At 43.6% G+C, this 14,041-nt stretch overlaps 1 protein-coding gene across 11 annotated transcripts in view; it reads left to right on the top strand.

Annotated features, from left to right (window-relative positions):
• Positions 1-14,041, top strand: part of Chd8 (chromodomain helicase DNA binding protein 8) — a 101,596-nt gene that overhangs the window by 28,868 nt on the left and 58,687 nt on the right. For 7 of the 11 annotated variants that reach the window (XM_045155837.1, XM_045155839.1, XM_045155841.1 and 4 more), the window contains exons 2-5: positions 3,647-4,698; positions 7,838-8,209; positions 10,279-10,664; positions 11,643-11,757. In XM_045155837.1, coding sequence (XP_045011772.1) covers positions 3,856-4,698; positions 7,838-8,209; positions 10,279-10,664; positions 11,643-11,757 — 1,716 coding nt within the window. In that variant the 5' untranslated portion in view covers positions 3,647-3,855. The remainder of the gene's footprint in view (positions 1-3,646; positions 4,699-7,837; positions 8,210-10,278; positions 10,665-11,642; positions 11,758-14,041) is intronic. The other 4 variants (XM_045155844.1, XM_045155843.1, XM_045155846.1 and 1 more) reach the window with 2 other exon arrangements.

The following is a 14,041-nucleotide window of genomic DNA, read 5'->3' as shown; positions in this document are numbered from 1 at the left end:
TCCAGCCTGCTTTTCATTTCTGCGAATTCAAGGCCAGTTTGAGACTACATAGTAAATTCCAGGTCAGCCTGGGCTAAACCATGATCCTACCTCAAAAGCACACTTTTAATCCCAGCACTTGGAAGACAGAGGTAGAAGGATCTCCATAAATTTGAGGCCATCATGAGACTGCATGGTGAATTCTAGGTCAGCCTGGGCTAGAGTGAAACCCTATCTCAAAAAAACAAAAAACAAACAAAAATTGAAGGGAGGGGTAAATGATAATGCATTGACCTTTTAAGGCTTATACTCGAGTCAGATGTAGATAAATACTCAGCCTGGTTGCATACCTATAATCACAGCTACTTTGGAGGCTGAGATGGAAGGATCAAAAGTTAAGAGCCAGCTTGAACAACTAGTGAGATACACATAAAAAGTAGTTAGTTCCTTGGTAGAGAAATTTCCTAGCATGCTCAAGGCTCTAGGTTAATCCCCAGAACCGCAAAGAGAAACTTCTTCTAGGCATGATGGCACTTATTTATTATCCTAGCACTGGGAGCCTAGGAGCTTTGGGATGAGAAAGAATTACATCAGAATGAATAAATAGCAAGGTGTATTGTGAAAGGTTCAGAATAACCCATGTAAGAAATAGCAGGACAGGGCTGGAGAGATGGCTTACCAGTTAAGGTGTTTGCCGGCAAAGCCAAAGGACCCAGGTTCAATTCCCCAGTACCCACATAAAGCCAGATTCACAAGGTGGGACGTTTGTCTGGAGTTAATTTGCAAGAGCTAGAAGCTCTGGCATGCCCATTTGCTCTGTCTTTCTATTCTCTCTCTGCTAATTTTTTTCTGAGGTAAAGTCTTGCTCTAGTCCTGGCTGACCTGGAATTCACTGTGTAGTTTCAGGGTGGCCTGGAACTCATGGCAGTCCTCCTACCTCTGCCTCCCGAGTGCTGGGATTATAAGTGTGTGCCACCATGCCCTAATAAAAATATTTTTTAAAAAGAAATAGCAGGACATAAGCTTCTAGTTAGTACAGATTTTCACTGTGGTAGTGTTTGGTTTGTTAGAGGCTGTGTGTGTGTGTATCTGTCTCTCTGTCTCTCTCTCTTAGTGACCCAGCTTCACAAATGCTGGGATTAATAAACATGTGCCACCACACCCGGCATCACTAGCTTTGTTGTTGTTGTTGTTGTTTCTTTTTTTCCCTTTTTTTTCGAAGTAGGGTCTCACTCTGGTCCAGGCTGACCTGGAATTAACTCTGTCATCTCAGGGTTGCCTCGAACTCATGGCGATCCTCCTACCTCTGCCTCCCGAGTGCTGGGATTAAAGGCGTGCGCCACCACGCCCGGCTGTTGTTTTTAACACATCTCCCAGTTTAACTCCCAGTGTAATTTCTTACATTGTGTAGGCAATGAAGGTTAATAGGTAGGAAAACACAACATAGATAGTTTTTTAAAAAGTTGATGGTAGTGTTGAGGAAATGTATAAAATTATTGAATATGTTTTCATTAAATCAAGAAATGCCCCAAACTTACCACATTTTGAGTAATTTGGGGGCAAGTATTAGATAGAAGAGGCTGGAATGAGCTGCTGAAATAGTTTAGCCAGGAGTAGAAGTGATACGGGTCTTGAGAAAAGAGTGCTGTTACTGAAGCGAGGAGGATCTTGATTGATAATGCTGGAAATAACTTGTATTCTTAGTAATACTGTCATTGTTACTGTGTTCCAATACTGATGATTCTGTTGTATTGATGTCTGAGTTTCTGGAATGTTGGCCTATCTTATGTTGTTTTATAAGGACAGCTAAGCCAGGCTTGGTGGCTCATGCCTAGGGCACTTGGGAGGCAAAGGTCAAGGCCCCCCTGAGACTACACAGTGAATTCCAGTCAGCCTGAGCTAAAGCAAAACCCTACCTCAAAAACAAACAAGCAAAAAGATAGCTAGAAGCTGAGTGTGGTGGCACATGCCTGTTATCCCAGTACTTGAGAGACAAGTTAGAGGCCAGCTGGGGCTGTGTAGATACAGAGAGTGCCAGGCTGGCCTTGGCTACATAGTTAGACCATGTCTTAAAAAAATAAAACAAAGCCGGGCGTGGTGCCGCATGCCTTTAATCCCAGCACTCGGGAGGCAGAGGTAGGAGGATCGCCATGAGTTCAAGGCCACCCTGAGACTACAGAGTTAATTCCAGGTCAGCCTAGACCAGAGTGAGACCCTACCTCGAAAAACAAAATAAATAAATAAATAAATAAATAAATAAAAAATAAATCAAGGCTGGAGAGGTGGCTCAGCGGTTAAGGTGCTTGCCTGCAAAGATTAACAACCCAGCTTTGAATCCCTGGTGCCTACATAAAGCCAGATGTACAAAGTAGCACATGCATCTGGAGTTCGTTTGCAGTGGTTAGAGGCCATTCTTTCTCTCCCCCTCGTCTCTGCTTGCAAATAACTAAACAATTAAAACATTATTTAAAAAGAAAGAACAGATAAGCTGGGCGTGATGGTGCACTGGGAGGCAGAGGGAGGAGGATCGCCATGAGTTCAAGGCCACCCTGAGACTACATAGTGAATTCCAGGTCAGCCTGGGCTAGTGAGACCCTACCTTGAAAAACCAAAAAAGAAAAGAAAAGAAAAAGAACAAGTGAACAGAGATTTATTTTATTTTTAATAAAATATAGCTGGAGAGATGGCTTAGCAGTTAAGGTGTTTGCGAAACCAAAGGATCCAGGTTCGCTTCCCCAAGACCCACATAAGCACACATCTGGAGTTCGTTTACAGTGGCTAGAGGCCCTGATGTGCCCGTTCTCTCTCTCTCACTGCCTATTTTTCCCCTCTCTCAAATTAAAATAAATAAATGAAAAAATAAAACAACCCTCCCCCAAATAAAAACAGCAACCTAGGTAACTGAGATGGGCTAGAAAAGGGGAAAACACATCTAAGAAGTTCTCTGGAAGTCTCCTTTCAGATCTACACTGTGCCCCTGACAAATTATTTAGGATGTAATTTTTTGTATTTATTTACAAGCAAAGAGGGAGAGAAAAGAGAGAATGGACACACCAGGGCTTCTAACCATTGCAAATGAACTCCACATGCAGGCACCACTTTGCATCTGATTTTACATAGGTACTGGGGAATCAAGCCCAGGTCATTGGGCTTTGCAGGAAAGTGCCTTAACAGCTAAGCCAATCTCCCTCAATTTTGTTTTGTTTTATTTTGTTTTGTTTTGAGGTAGGGTCTTGTTCTAGCCCAGGCTGACCTGGAATTCACTATGTAGTCTCTCAAACAGTGATCCTCCTTACTTTGCTGGGATTAAAGACGTGCAGCTGCAGAGAGAGAATGGGTGTACCATGGCCTCTAGCTGCTGCAAACAAACTCCAGGAGCATGTACTACCCTGTACATCTGGCTTTATGTGGGTTCTGGGGAATTGAACTCAAGTCATTAGGCTTGGCAGGCAAGTGCCTTAACCATGGAGCTCTCTCTCCAACCTAGTTACTAGTTTTGAAACAGATAGTTCATTTTATTACATGTCTATTCTCAGATTTTCTCATATTCCCCCCTTCACATTATATTAATGCTATTGCATGTGGGAGATACTGTTAGGAACGTGTTTTTTTTTTTTTGTTTTTAATCTCCAACCTATTTTTCATTTGCATTTGTCTTCCACAACAGGAGTTCTACCACCTTCCTCTGAAGACCTAGCCATCTTGCTCCATGAAGGTCAGGACAATCTGACATGCCCTTGTTTCTTGCCTCTTCACTTGAAGAGTAGTCTTCCATTGTGTACATTTTTTTCTTAATAGGGGAGGGGAGGGGAGAACTAGTACCCCCCTTCCCTTCCCTCCCCAGACCTCTGGGATATTCTCCATTACTTTCCCAAAATGGCAGACCCAATCATGGATCTGTTTGATGACCCAAATTTATTTGGCCTGGACTCTCTGACTGATGACAGCTTTAACCAGGTCACTCAAGACCCCATTGAGGAAGCTCTTGGACTGCCAAGCTCTCTGGACTCCTTGGATCAGATGAACCAAGATGGCGGAGGTGGTGATGTGGGGAGTTCATCATCAAATGACCTAGTTCCCCAACCAGAGGAAACAAATTCTGCTGAACTTCCCAAAGAATCTACTGCGCCAGCTCCAGAGTCCTTAACCTTGCATGGTTATACCACTCAGCCCACAAGCCAGGAGCAGCCGGCACAACCTGTTTTACAGACATCAACACCAACATCAGGACTTTTGCAGGTCTCCAAGAGCCAGGAGATTCTAAGCCAAGGGAACCCTTTCATGGGCGTCTCTGCCACAGCTGTTTCCCCTAGTAATGCTGGAGGGCAACCACCTCAGTCAGCTCCAAAAATTGTTATCCTTAAGGCCCCACCAAGCTCCTCAGTCACAGGTGCCCATGTGGCACAAATTCAGGCCCAGGGTATCACCAGCCCAGCTCAGCCCCTGGTGGCTGGCACAGCCAATGGTGGAAAAGTCACTTTTACCAAAGTACTAACGGGCACACCCCTTCGACCAGGTGTTTCCATTGTCTCTGGTAATACAGTGTTGGCCGCCAAGGTCCCTGGGAACCAGGCTGCAGTTCAGCGCATTGTCCAGCCCAGCCGACCGGTAAAGCAGCTGGTCCTCCAGCCAGTTAAGGGTTCAGCTCCTGCTGGAAACCCTGGGGCCACAGGGCCCCCACTGAAGCCTGCAGTTACACTGACCTCTACACCTACCCAGGTGACTTGACTTGAGTGAAAGGGGGAGGTGAATTGTGGTTTCCTAAAGGGCCCAGCAACTGTGTGAGAGAAAGCGCATATGAGAGCTGTTTCTGGGAAAGCCTATTCCATCTTTGCTTTAAATTTATTTTTATTTTTATTATTCTTGTTTTGCTTTGGGGATAGGTTTTCACTCTAGCCCTTGCTGGCCTCAAACTCTTAGTAGTCATCCTACCTCAGCCTCCAGGTGGTGAAATTACAGGCCTGAGCCACCATGTTTGATTGGGTTCTGACAGCCACATACTTGCTTTGTGCTTGATGGAAACAGTTACTCTTGACATATCCTTTGAGCTCTTACTAGATGTTTACTGTGTCTAGTTGTTGCTAAATAAAAGACACAATCTCTCCTTACAGAGCTCACGGTCTGATGGGAAAGACCATTAAGCAAAAATTCACACTTCATCTACAAAGTTTTATTGCAAATAGAGGATGCTATGGAAGCAAAGAAACATCTTTGAAAAATTATAAGACTTATAAAAGCTCTATACATCTTCTTTTTTTTCTTCTTCTTGTTTTTTGTTTTTTTGATGCAGTGTCCCTAGTACAGGCTGATCTGAAGCTTGACAGCAATCCTCTTGTCTCAGCTTCCTGAGTGCTGGGATTATAGGTGTGAGTTACCATGTCCAGGTTTTTTGTTTTTTTTTTTCCTTTTTGAGGTATGGTTTCACTCTAATGCAGGCTGACCTGAAGTTCACTATGTAGTATCAGGATGGCCTCGAACTCATGGTGATCTGCCTACCTCTGCCTCCCAAGGGCTGGGATTAAAGGTGTGCACCACCATGCCCAGATAGCTTTTTTTTTTTCTTTTTTTTTTTGAGATAGGGTCTTGCTATATGTAGCCCATGCATACATAGAATTAGTCAGGCTGGCCTTGAACTCACAGTGATCCTCCTACCTCAGCCTCCCAAGTAGTAGGGTTAAAGGCGTGCATTACCACACCCAGCAGAGAGAGAGAGAGAGAGAGAGAATAGGTACACCAGGGCCTCAATCCACTGCAAATGAACTTCATACACATGTACCACTGTGTATCTGGCTTTACAGGGATACTGGAGAAATCAAACTCTGGTCTTCAGGCATTCCAGGCAAGCACCTTACCCACTGAGAAATCTCTCCAGCACCCCCACCCCCTTTTATGTTTGTTTATTTATTTACGTACAGAAGAGAGACAGAAAAAGAGAATGGGCGTGCCAGGGCCTCTAGTTAATGCAAACAAACTTCAGATGCATATACCACTTTGTGCATCTGGCTTTACATGGGTACTTGGCAATTGAAACTGGGTCGTTAGGGTTTTCAGGCAAGTGCCTTAACCACTGAGGCACCTTTCCAGCCCTCCTTTTTTTGTGTGTGTGTATTTTAGAGTCTATTTTTTTTTTTTTTTTTTCATTTTGGAGACAGGGTGTTATATCACCCAGGCTGGCCTAGAACATGAACTCTCCTTATCTATATTCCAACTGCTGGGTTTACAGGTGTATACTACTGTACCAGTTTTGGTTTTGTTCTTTTTTTTTTTTTTTTTGTCCCCCCCTCCACCACCACCCGAGGTAGGTCTCGCACTAACTAACCCAGGCTGACTTGGAATTCACTGTGTACTCTTAGTCTGGCCTCAAACAGCTATTCTCTTACCTTTTGCACCACCATGCAAGATGTGGTTTAGTTTTATTTTGTTTTTCAAGTGGCCTTCTAACTCATAGCTATCCTCCCATCTTTGCCTCCCAAATGCTGGGATTAAGTCGTGTGCCACCATGCCCGGCTGGATTTAGTTTTTTTAAGGCAAGGTCTCACTCCAGCCCAGGCTAACCTAGAACTCACTCTGTAGAATGCAGGATGGCCTTGAACTCACAGTTATCTTCCTGCATCTGCCTCCCATGTGCTGGGATTATAGACATGATTCAGCTTTTTTTGTTGTGGTTGTTTTTGAGAAAAGGTCTCATGATGTGGTCGAGCCTATCCTCAAACTTGGAATCCTCCTACCTCAGTCTCCTGAGTGCTAAGATTACAAGTGTGTTCCACCATGCCAGTTGTTTGTGTTTGGGGGAAAGGCTCTCACTGTGTAGTACAGGCTGTCCTCAAAGTTCAAATTCATCTGCCTCAGTCCTACTGAGTGCTGGGATTACAAGTGTGTGCCATCACACCTTTTTCTTCTGTTCTTATTACTAATGGTATTCACCACCTACCACTTTTTATTGGAAGAAAGTAGAGACTCTGAATAAAGGGCCAAAAGAGTTGGAACAATTAGTTGTAGGTACTCTTAAGATAAATAGAACCTACCCAGGCATGGTGGTACATGCCCTTAATCCCAGCACTTGGGAGGCAGAGACAGGAGGACCACCATGAGTTCAAGGCCACCCTGAGACCACATAGTGAATTCCAGGTCACCTGGGATAGAGTGAGACCCTACCTTGAAAACAAACAGCAAAAAACATAAGTAGAACCTACAAAGAAGCAGATTTCATTAAAATTGGAAGGTGTTGGGACTTTGGTTCTAATTCCTAAAAACAAAATGATTGCCTAATAAGATGGCTTTCTGTCAAAAGTGGGGTTTTTTGGTCGTTTTGTTTAGGGGATTTTTTTTCTTTTTTTTTCTTTTTTTTGTCCAAGGGAAGGTATCACTATAGCCCAGGCTGACCTGGAATTCACTATGTAGTCTCAGGGTGGCCTCAAACTCACAGCGATCCTCCTGTCTCTCCCTCCTGAGTGCTGGGATTAAAAGCATGCACAACTACACCTGGCTTAGTTTGGTTCTTTTTTTTTTGGCGGGGGAGTTCAAGGTAGGGTCTTACTGTAACCCAGACTGACCTGGAAATCACTATATAGTTTCAGAGTGGCCTTGAACTCACAGTGATCCTCCTACCTCTGCTTCCCAAGTGCTGGGATTAAAGGCATACACCACTGCCTGGCGAGTTTATTTTATACATGCTTGATACTCACTGGGCAGAGCTATTACAGAAATTATTTTAATGGACACAGAAGAGAGTGAAAGAAATGAACAATCTTCTGACCCTGAGTTTGTATGAATGTAGGATAAGAAAAGCTGGTATAAATATTTCTGGGCATACTGTTCTGTAATGTTCCTCTTCTGTGATTTCCTTTCTTAACCGTAGGGCGAATCGAAACGCATCACCTTGGTCCTCCAACAACCACAGTCTGGAGGTCCCCAAGGACATCGACATGTTGTGTTAGGGAGTCTACCAGGCAAGATAGTGTTACAGGGCAACCAGCTGGCAGCCTTGACTCAAGCCAAGAATGCCCAGGGGCAGCCTGCCAAAGTAGTAACTATCCAGCTGCAGGTGCAGCAGCCACAGCAAAAAATCCAGATTGTACCACAGCCTCCATCATCACAGCCACAGCCCCAGCAGCCACCCTCAACCCAGCCTTTGACTCTCTCCTCTGTGCAGCAGGCTCAGATAATGGGACCAGGACAAAGCCCAGGACAAAGACTTTCAGTACCACTTAAGATGGTGCTGCAGCCACAGGTGAGAGACTTCATTAGCAAGGAAAAGACAATGACATCTTTTTTTTTTTTTTTCCAAGGTTGAGTCTCACTCTAGCCCAGGCTGACCTGGAATTCACTCGGTAGTCTCAGCATTGCTTCAAACTCATGGCAGTCCTCCTACCTCTGCCTCCCAAGTGCTGGGATTAAAGGCGTGCACCACCATGCTCAGCTAACATCTTTATTTCTGCCACTAACCCTGGCAGCCACTTAATATTGACTGGGGGCATTCTAAATTTGTACCTCTAGTATTTATTATTATTATTATTACTTTTTTTTTTTCTTTTTGAAGTAGAGTCTCACTGTAGCTCAGGCTGACCTGGAATTTACTATGTAGTCTGAGGGTAGCCTCAAACTCATGGCAATCCTCCTACCTCTGCCTCCCGAGTGCTGGGATTAAAGGCATGCACCACCACGCAGGGATTCCTCTAGTTTTTTTTTTTTTTTTGGTTTTTCGAGGTAGGGTCTCACTGTAGCTCAGGCTGACCTGGCATTTACTATGTAGTCTGAGGGTAGCCTCAAACTCATGGCAATCCTCCTACCTCTGCCTCCCGAGTGCTGGGATTAAAGGCATGCACCACCACGCAGGGATTCCTCTAGTTTTTTTTTTTTTTTTTGGTTTTTCGAGGTAGGGTCTCACTGTAGCCCAGGCTGACCTGGAATTCATTATGTAATCTCAGGGTGGCCTCGAACTCATGGTGATCCTCCTACTTCTGCCTCCCAAGTGCTGGGATTAAAGGCATGCACCACCACGCCTGGCTCCTCTAGTATTTTTATGCATGCGTGTTTGCATACAATTTGGAGTCCAGAGGTCAACCTTGAGTGTTTAGAGTATAGGTATGTGCTGTTTGCACATGTGTGTGGTGTGCATTTGGAAGCAAGAGGAAGACATTGGGAGTCCTCTATTCTTGCAGTTTATTTCGTTGAGCTGGTTCTCACTGGACCTGGAGTCTGCCACTTTTTGGATAGACTGGCTGACTATAAGGCCCCAATGATCCTCTTGTCTCTGCTTGTTGAGGTTACAGGAATGCACAACCATACCCTGCCTACTATTTTACATGGGTGGTAAAGTTCAAACTCAGGTCCTCATGCTTACACAGCAAGTGCTATTACCTACTAAGCCATCTTCCCAGTCCCCTTCACACCCAGCATTCGGATGCCATCACACTAAACATTTTTATTTATTTTTTATTTATTTATCTTTTTACACTCAACATTTTTAAATGGGTACATGGAATCAAACTTGGGTCCTCATGTTTGCAAGGCAAGCACTTTACTGACTGAGCTTTCTCACAGCCCTCTAAATTTGTACTCAGGTACAAACTATTACTTCTTTCACCCATGGAAAGTTTGTTTTAATGATTTAATGGTTGATAGTTATTGTTGATTTTGAAGTAATAGATGATTTCTATTTACGTACTGTTTGAGCTGTGTAATTTTACAACCTTTTTTTTTTTTTTTAAGTTTTTTGAGGTAGGGTCTCATTCTAGCTCAGGTTGACCTGGAATTCATTATGTAGTCTCAGGGTGGCCTTGAACTCACAACAATCCTCCTACCTCTGCTTCCTGAGTGCTGGGATTAAAGGCTTTTGCTGCCACGCCCAGCCCTACAGTCTTTTCTTACTATTGTGAAATAATTGATTTGTCTCTGTGTGGTGGCACCTGCCTGGATTCTTAGCACTTGGAAGGCTGAGGCAGGAGGATTGCACATTCTAGGCCAGCCTGGGCTACACGTTGCATGACTCTGTCTCAGAAAAGAAGAATTTGAAATGCCTCTTAGTTGAAGGATGAAGAAATGTTCAAGTGATTATCACTCCCCATCCTTCCCCTATAAGTGACAAGTAGGTCAAGGGTTTAGACCAGATATCAATATATGTTATATACAGTGTAATTTTTCTATGATAAGAAAATATGGCAAAAGAATATTAAAGTTTGTACTCTGAGCCTGGTTCTTGGGAAATTGGAGAATACTGTTTTTTTGTTTTGTTTTTGTTGTTTTACAAACATGTTGAAATTTGAGTCTTTTTTTTTTTTTTTTTTTTTTTAACTACAGGCTGGCTCTTCTCAAGGAGCCTCTTCTGGGCTCTCTGTAGTTAAAGTTCTAAGTGCCAGTGAAGTGGCAGCTCTGTCATCACCAGTAAGCTCTACTCCTCATATTGGGGGAAAGTCAGGATTGGAGGAAAACCGCAGGCTGGAGCACCAGAAGAAGCAAGAGAAAGCAAATCGGATTGTAGCAGAGGCCATTGCTAGAGCCCGAGCCCGCGGTGAACAGAACATACCTCGAGTTCTAAATGAGGATGAGCTGCCCAGTGTTCGGCCAGAAGAGGAAGGTGAAAAGAAACGCAGGAAGAAAAGCAGTGGGGAAAGGTTAAAAGAGGAAAAGCCGAAGAAGAGCAAGACATCTGGTGCCTCCAAAACCAAGGGCAAGAGTAAGCTAAAGTGAGTGTTCTGGCTGTTCTGATGAGAAGTTCCTTATCTTTAAAAGCTATGACTTTATTTATTTATTTATTTATTTATTTTTTAAGGTAGGGTGTCGCTGTAGCCCAAGATGACCTGGAATTCTCTATGTAGTCTGAGAGTGGCCTTAAACTCACAGTGATCCTCCTACCTCTGCCTCCCGAGTGCTGGGACTAAAGGTGTGCACCACCATGCCCAGCTATATGTTTTGTTTTGTTTTGTTTTTTAATATAATGGGACTTCTCTCTCTCTCTTTTATATATTATTTATTTCAGAGACAGAGAGAGGCAGATAGAATGGGTGTGCCAGAGTCTCTAACCATTGCAGACGTACTCCAGATGCCTGTATCACCATGTGCATCTGGCTACTTGGGTACTGGGGAGTCAAACCTGGGTCCTTAAGTTTCACAGGCAAGTTCATTAGCCATTAAGCCATCTCTCCAGCCCTGTGTTTATGTATTCTTGATTTATCTTTCAATCACTGCAATGTGAAAGATTTCTTGCTACCTCTGCCATCCACACAAGTAAAAACAAAACCCCTAGAGATAAAAACTACCTCTTCTTACATTTGATTTGTGAACTGAAGATTTCGTCAATCACTGTTAGCTTTTAGTATTGGTGAAGAGCTGTGGCTTGCCATAATTCTTGTCACAATTGAGTGTCCTCTCTCCATCTTACATCTGCTCCTTTCTTGTTAGCTTCTGTTCCCTGGAATTTGCATCTTGTAAAAAGCATGTTTCATATCTGCTATTTGGTCCTGGGCAACTATTATGACAGGTATTATCTCGAACCCCAGGGTGTTATTTCAAATACTGAACTAAATAGCTCTGTATCCTACAGATTGGAGAGCCAAACATTTCTGTCTGGAAATGTAGAATATGATAGTTTGAGTTAATATGCTTTCTTATTCCTAAAGTTTCCTTTCCTTCACTGAAAATCAGATATATTTTTTCCTTTTTAGCACCATCACTCCTGTTGTGGGTAAGAAAAGAAAACGCAATACCTCATCTGACAATTCAGATATCGAAGTCATGCCAGCACAATCACCACGGGAAGATGAAGAAAGTAGCATTCAGGTAAGATAACTTAGTACATCCTGGGCTAGGTAGATTGCTTAATGGGCAAAATCACTTGCTTGTATACCCTGCTGGCTTGGGTTTGATTCTCTAGTACCCATATAAAGCCAGACCCACAAAGGGGCACATGCACCTGAAACTCATTTGCAGGGACAAGAAGCTCTGGCATGTCCATACTCCTTCTCATACACACTTTTAAATAAATGAACGAATAAAAAATAAATTTAGAAAAGAACTTAATAAATACTTCTTAAACATCCCTACTCTGAACATCTGAATTCAAAATATACCAAAATCTGAAACCATCTTATTATGTAGTTCATATAAGCCTGGAGCTTACTTTGAAGCTTAAGCTCTTTTTTTTTTTTTTTTTTTTTTTTGGTTTTTCGAGGTAGGGTCTCACTCTGGCTCAGGTTGACCTCAAACTCATGGTGATCCTCCTACCTCTGCTTCCCAAGTGCTGGGATTAAAAGAGTGTGCCACCACACCTGGCTTTGAAAGTATTTTTAAATTTTATTTTTGTTTATTTATTAAAGACAGAGTTGCCTCCAGCCACTGCAGATGAACTCCAGACACATGCGCCACAGTGACTTTATGTGGGGCCTGGGAAATCAAACCTGGTTCCCTAGGCTTTGCAGGCAATTGCCTTAATCACTAAGCCATCTCTCCAGCCCTAATCTGTCCTTTTTAACTCATGATCCCTGTGCCTCTACTTCCCCAGTGCTGCTTTACGTCATCCTATCTCTGCCTCTCTAATGCTGGGATTAAAGGCATGTACCACACCATGCCTGGCTCTAAACCAAAGTATTTTCAGTGTCAACATGATACAGGTGTAAAAAACTTAACACATGACCTCATTAAATACACACATGCGTGCGCGCACACATACTACAGAGAGTGGAGGGAGAGACAGAATGAGAATGGGCACACTAGGACCTTTAGCCACTATAAATGAACTCCAGTGCAACTGGTTTACATGAAAACTGGGGAATCGAACCTAGGTCCTTAGGTTTCACAGGCAAGTGCCTTAACCACTAAACTATCTCTCCAGCCTCCAGCTCCCTTCACCACTCCCTCTTTTATTTTTGTAAGGTAGGGTTTCACTCTAGCCCAGGCTGGCTTTTGCAGTCTCAAGCTGGCCTCAAACTCTGGGTGATACTCCTACCTCTGCCTCCCAAGTGCTGGGATTAAAGGCATGTACCACCATGCCCAGCCAAAGTTTTGTTTTTGAGGTAGGGTCTCATTGTAGCCTAGGCTGACCTGGAATTTATGACATAGTCTCAGGGAGGCCTCTCACTCTCAGCCATCTGCCCAAATCTTGGGTTAAAGGTGCAGTCTGGCCAAAGTTATTCTTGTTTAAAGTTTTCCCAACATTTGGTAATTACACATACTTTTCTGTTTTGTGGTGCTAGGGGTGGAGGCCAGGGCTTTGCACATACTAGGTCATTGCTATCGCCACTGGGCCATATCCTCAGTCCTGTTTGGTTTTAGTTTTTAATATTTTATTCATTCATTTATTTGAAAGAGAAAGAGACAGATAGAATAGGGTATATCACTGCTATAAACAAACTCCAGATGCATGTACCACCTTGTGCATCTGTCTTACATAGGTCCTGGGGAATCAAACCTGGGTCCTTTTTCTTTGCAGGCAAGTGCCTTAACCGCCAGGCCAAGGTCTCACTAAGTTGCCTAGGCTGACCTTATCACTTTGTGGCTCATGTCGGCCTTGCACTTGCCATCCTGAATCAACTTCCTAAATAGGTGGTATTACAGGCCCAAAACACTTGGTATGGCTGTCTATAAGACTTTCTCAGGGCTGGAGAGATGGCTTAGCGGTTAAGCGCTTGCCTGTGAAGCCTAAGGACCCCGGTTCGAGGCGTGATTCCCCAGGACCCACGTTAGCCAGATGCACAAGGGGGCACATGCATCTGGAGTTCATTTGCAGTGGCTGGGAGCCCTGGTGCGCCCATTCTGTCCCTCCCTCCCCCCCCTTGCTCGCTCTCAAATAAATAAATAAATAAATAAATAAATAAATAAAATAAGACTTCCTCAACCTATAGAAACCCATGTTTAATAGTGCCTAACCAGCCAAGATAGCCCTAAAAGTTGAAAGAGCTAGCTGGGTGGAGTGGTACATGCCTTTAATCCCAGCACTCAGGAGGCAGAGGTAAGAGGATCATCATGAGTTCGAGGCCACCCTGAGATTACATAGTGAATTCTAGGTCAGCCTGGGCTAGAGTAAGACCTTACTTCAAAAAAAAGGGTGGTGTTGTGACTCAGTGGT

This window comes from Jaculus jaculus, chromosome 8, assembly GCF_020740685.1.
Source record: "Jaculus jaculus isolate mJacJac1 chromosome 8, mJacJac1.mat.Y.cur, whole genome shotgun sequence".
Classification (NCBI taxonomy): domain Eukaryota; kingdom Metazoa; phylum Chordata; class Mammalia; order Rodentia; family Dipodidae; genus Jaculus; species Jaculus jaculus.
The sequence above is the reverse complement of the archived record's forward strand: the minus strand, read 5'-3'. Positions and strand labels throughout refer to the sequence as shown.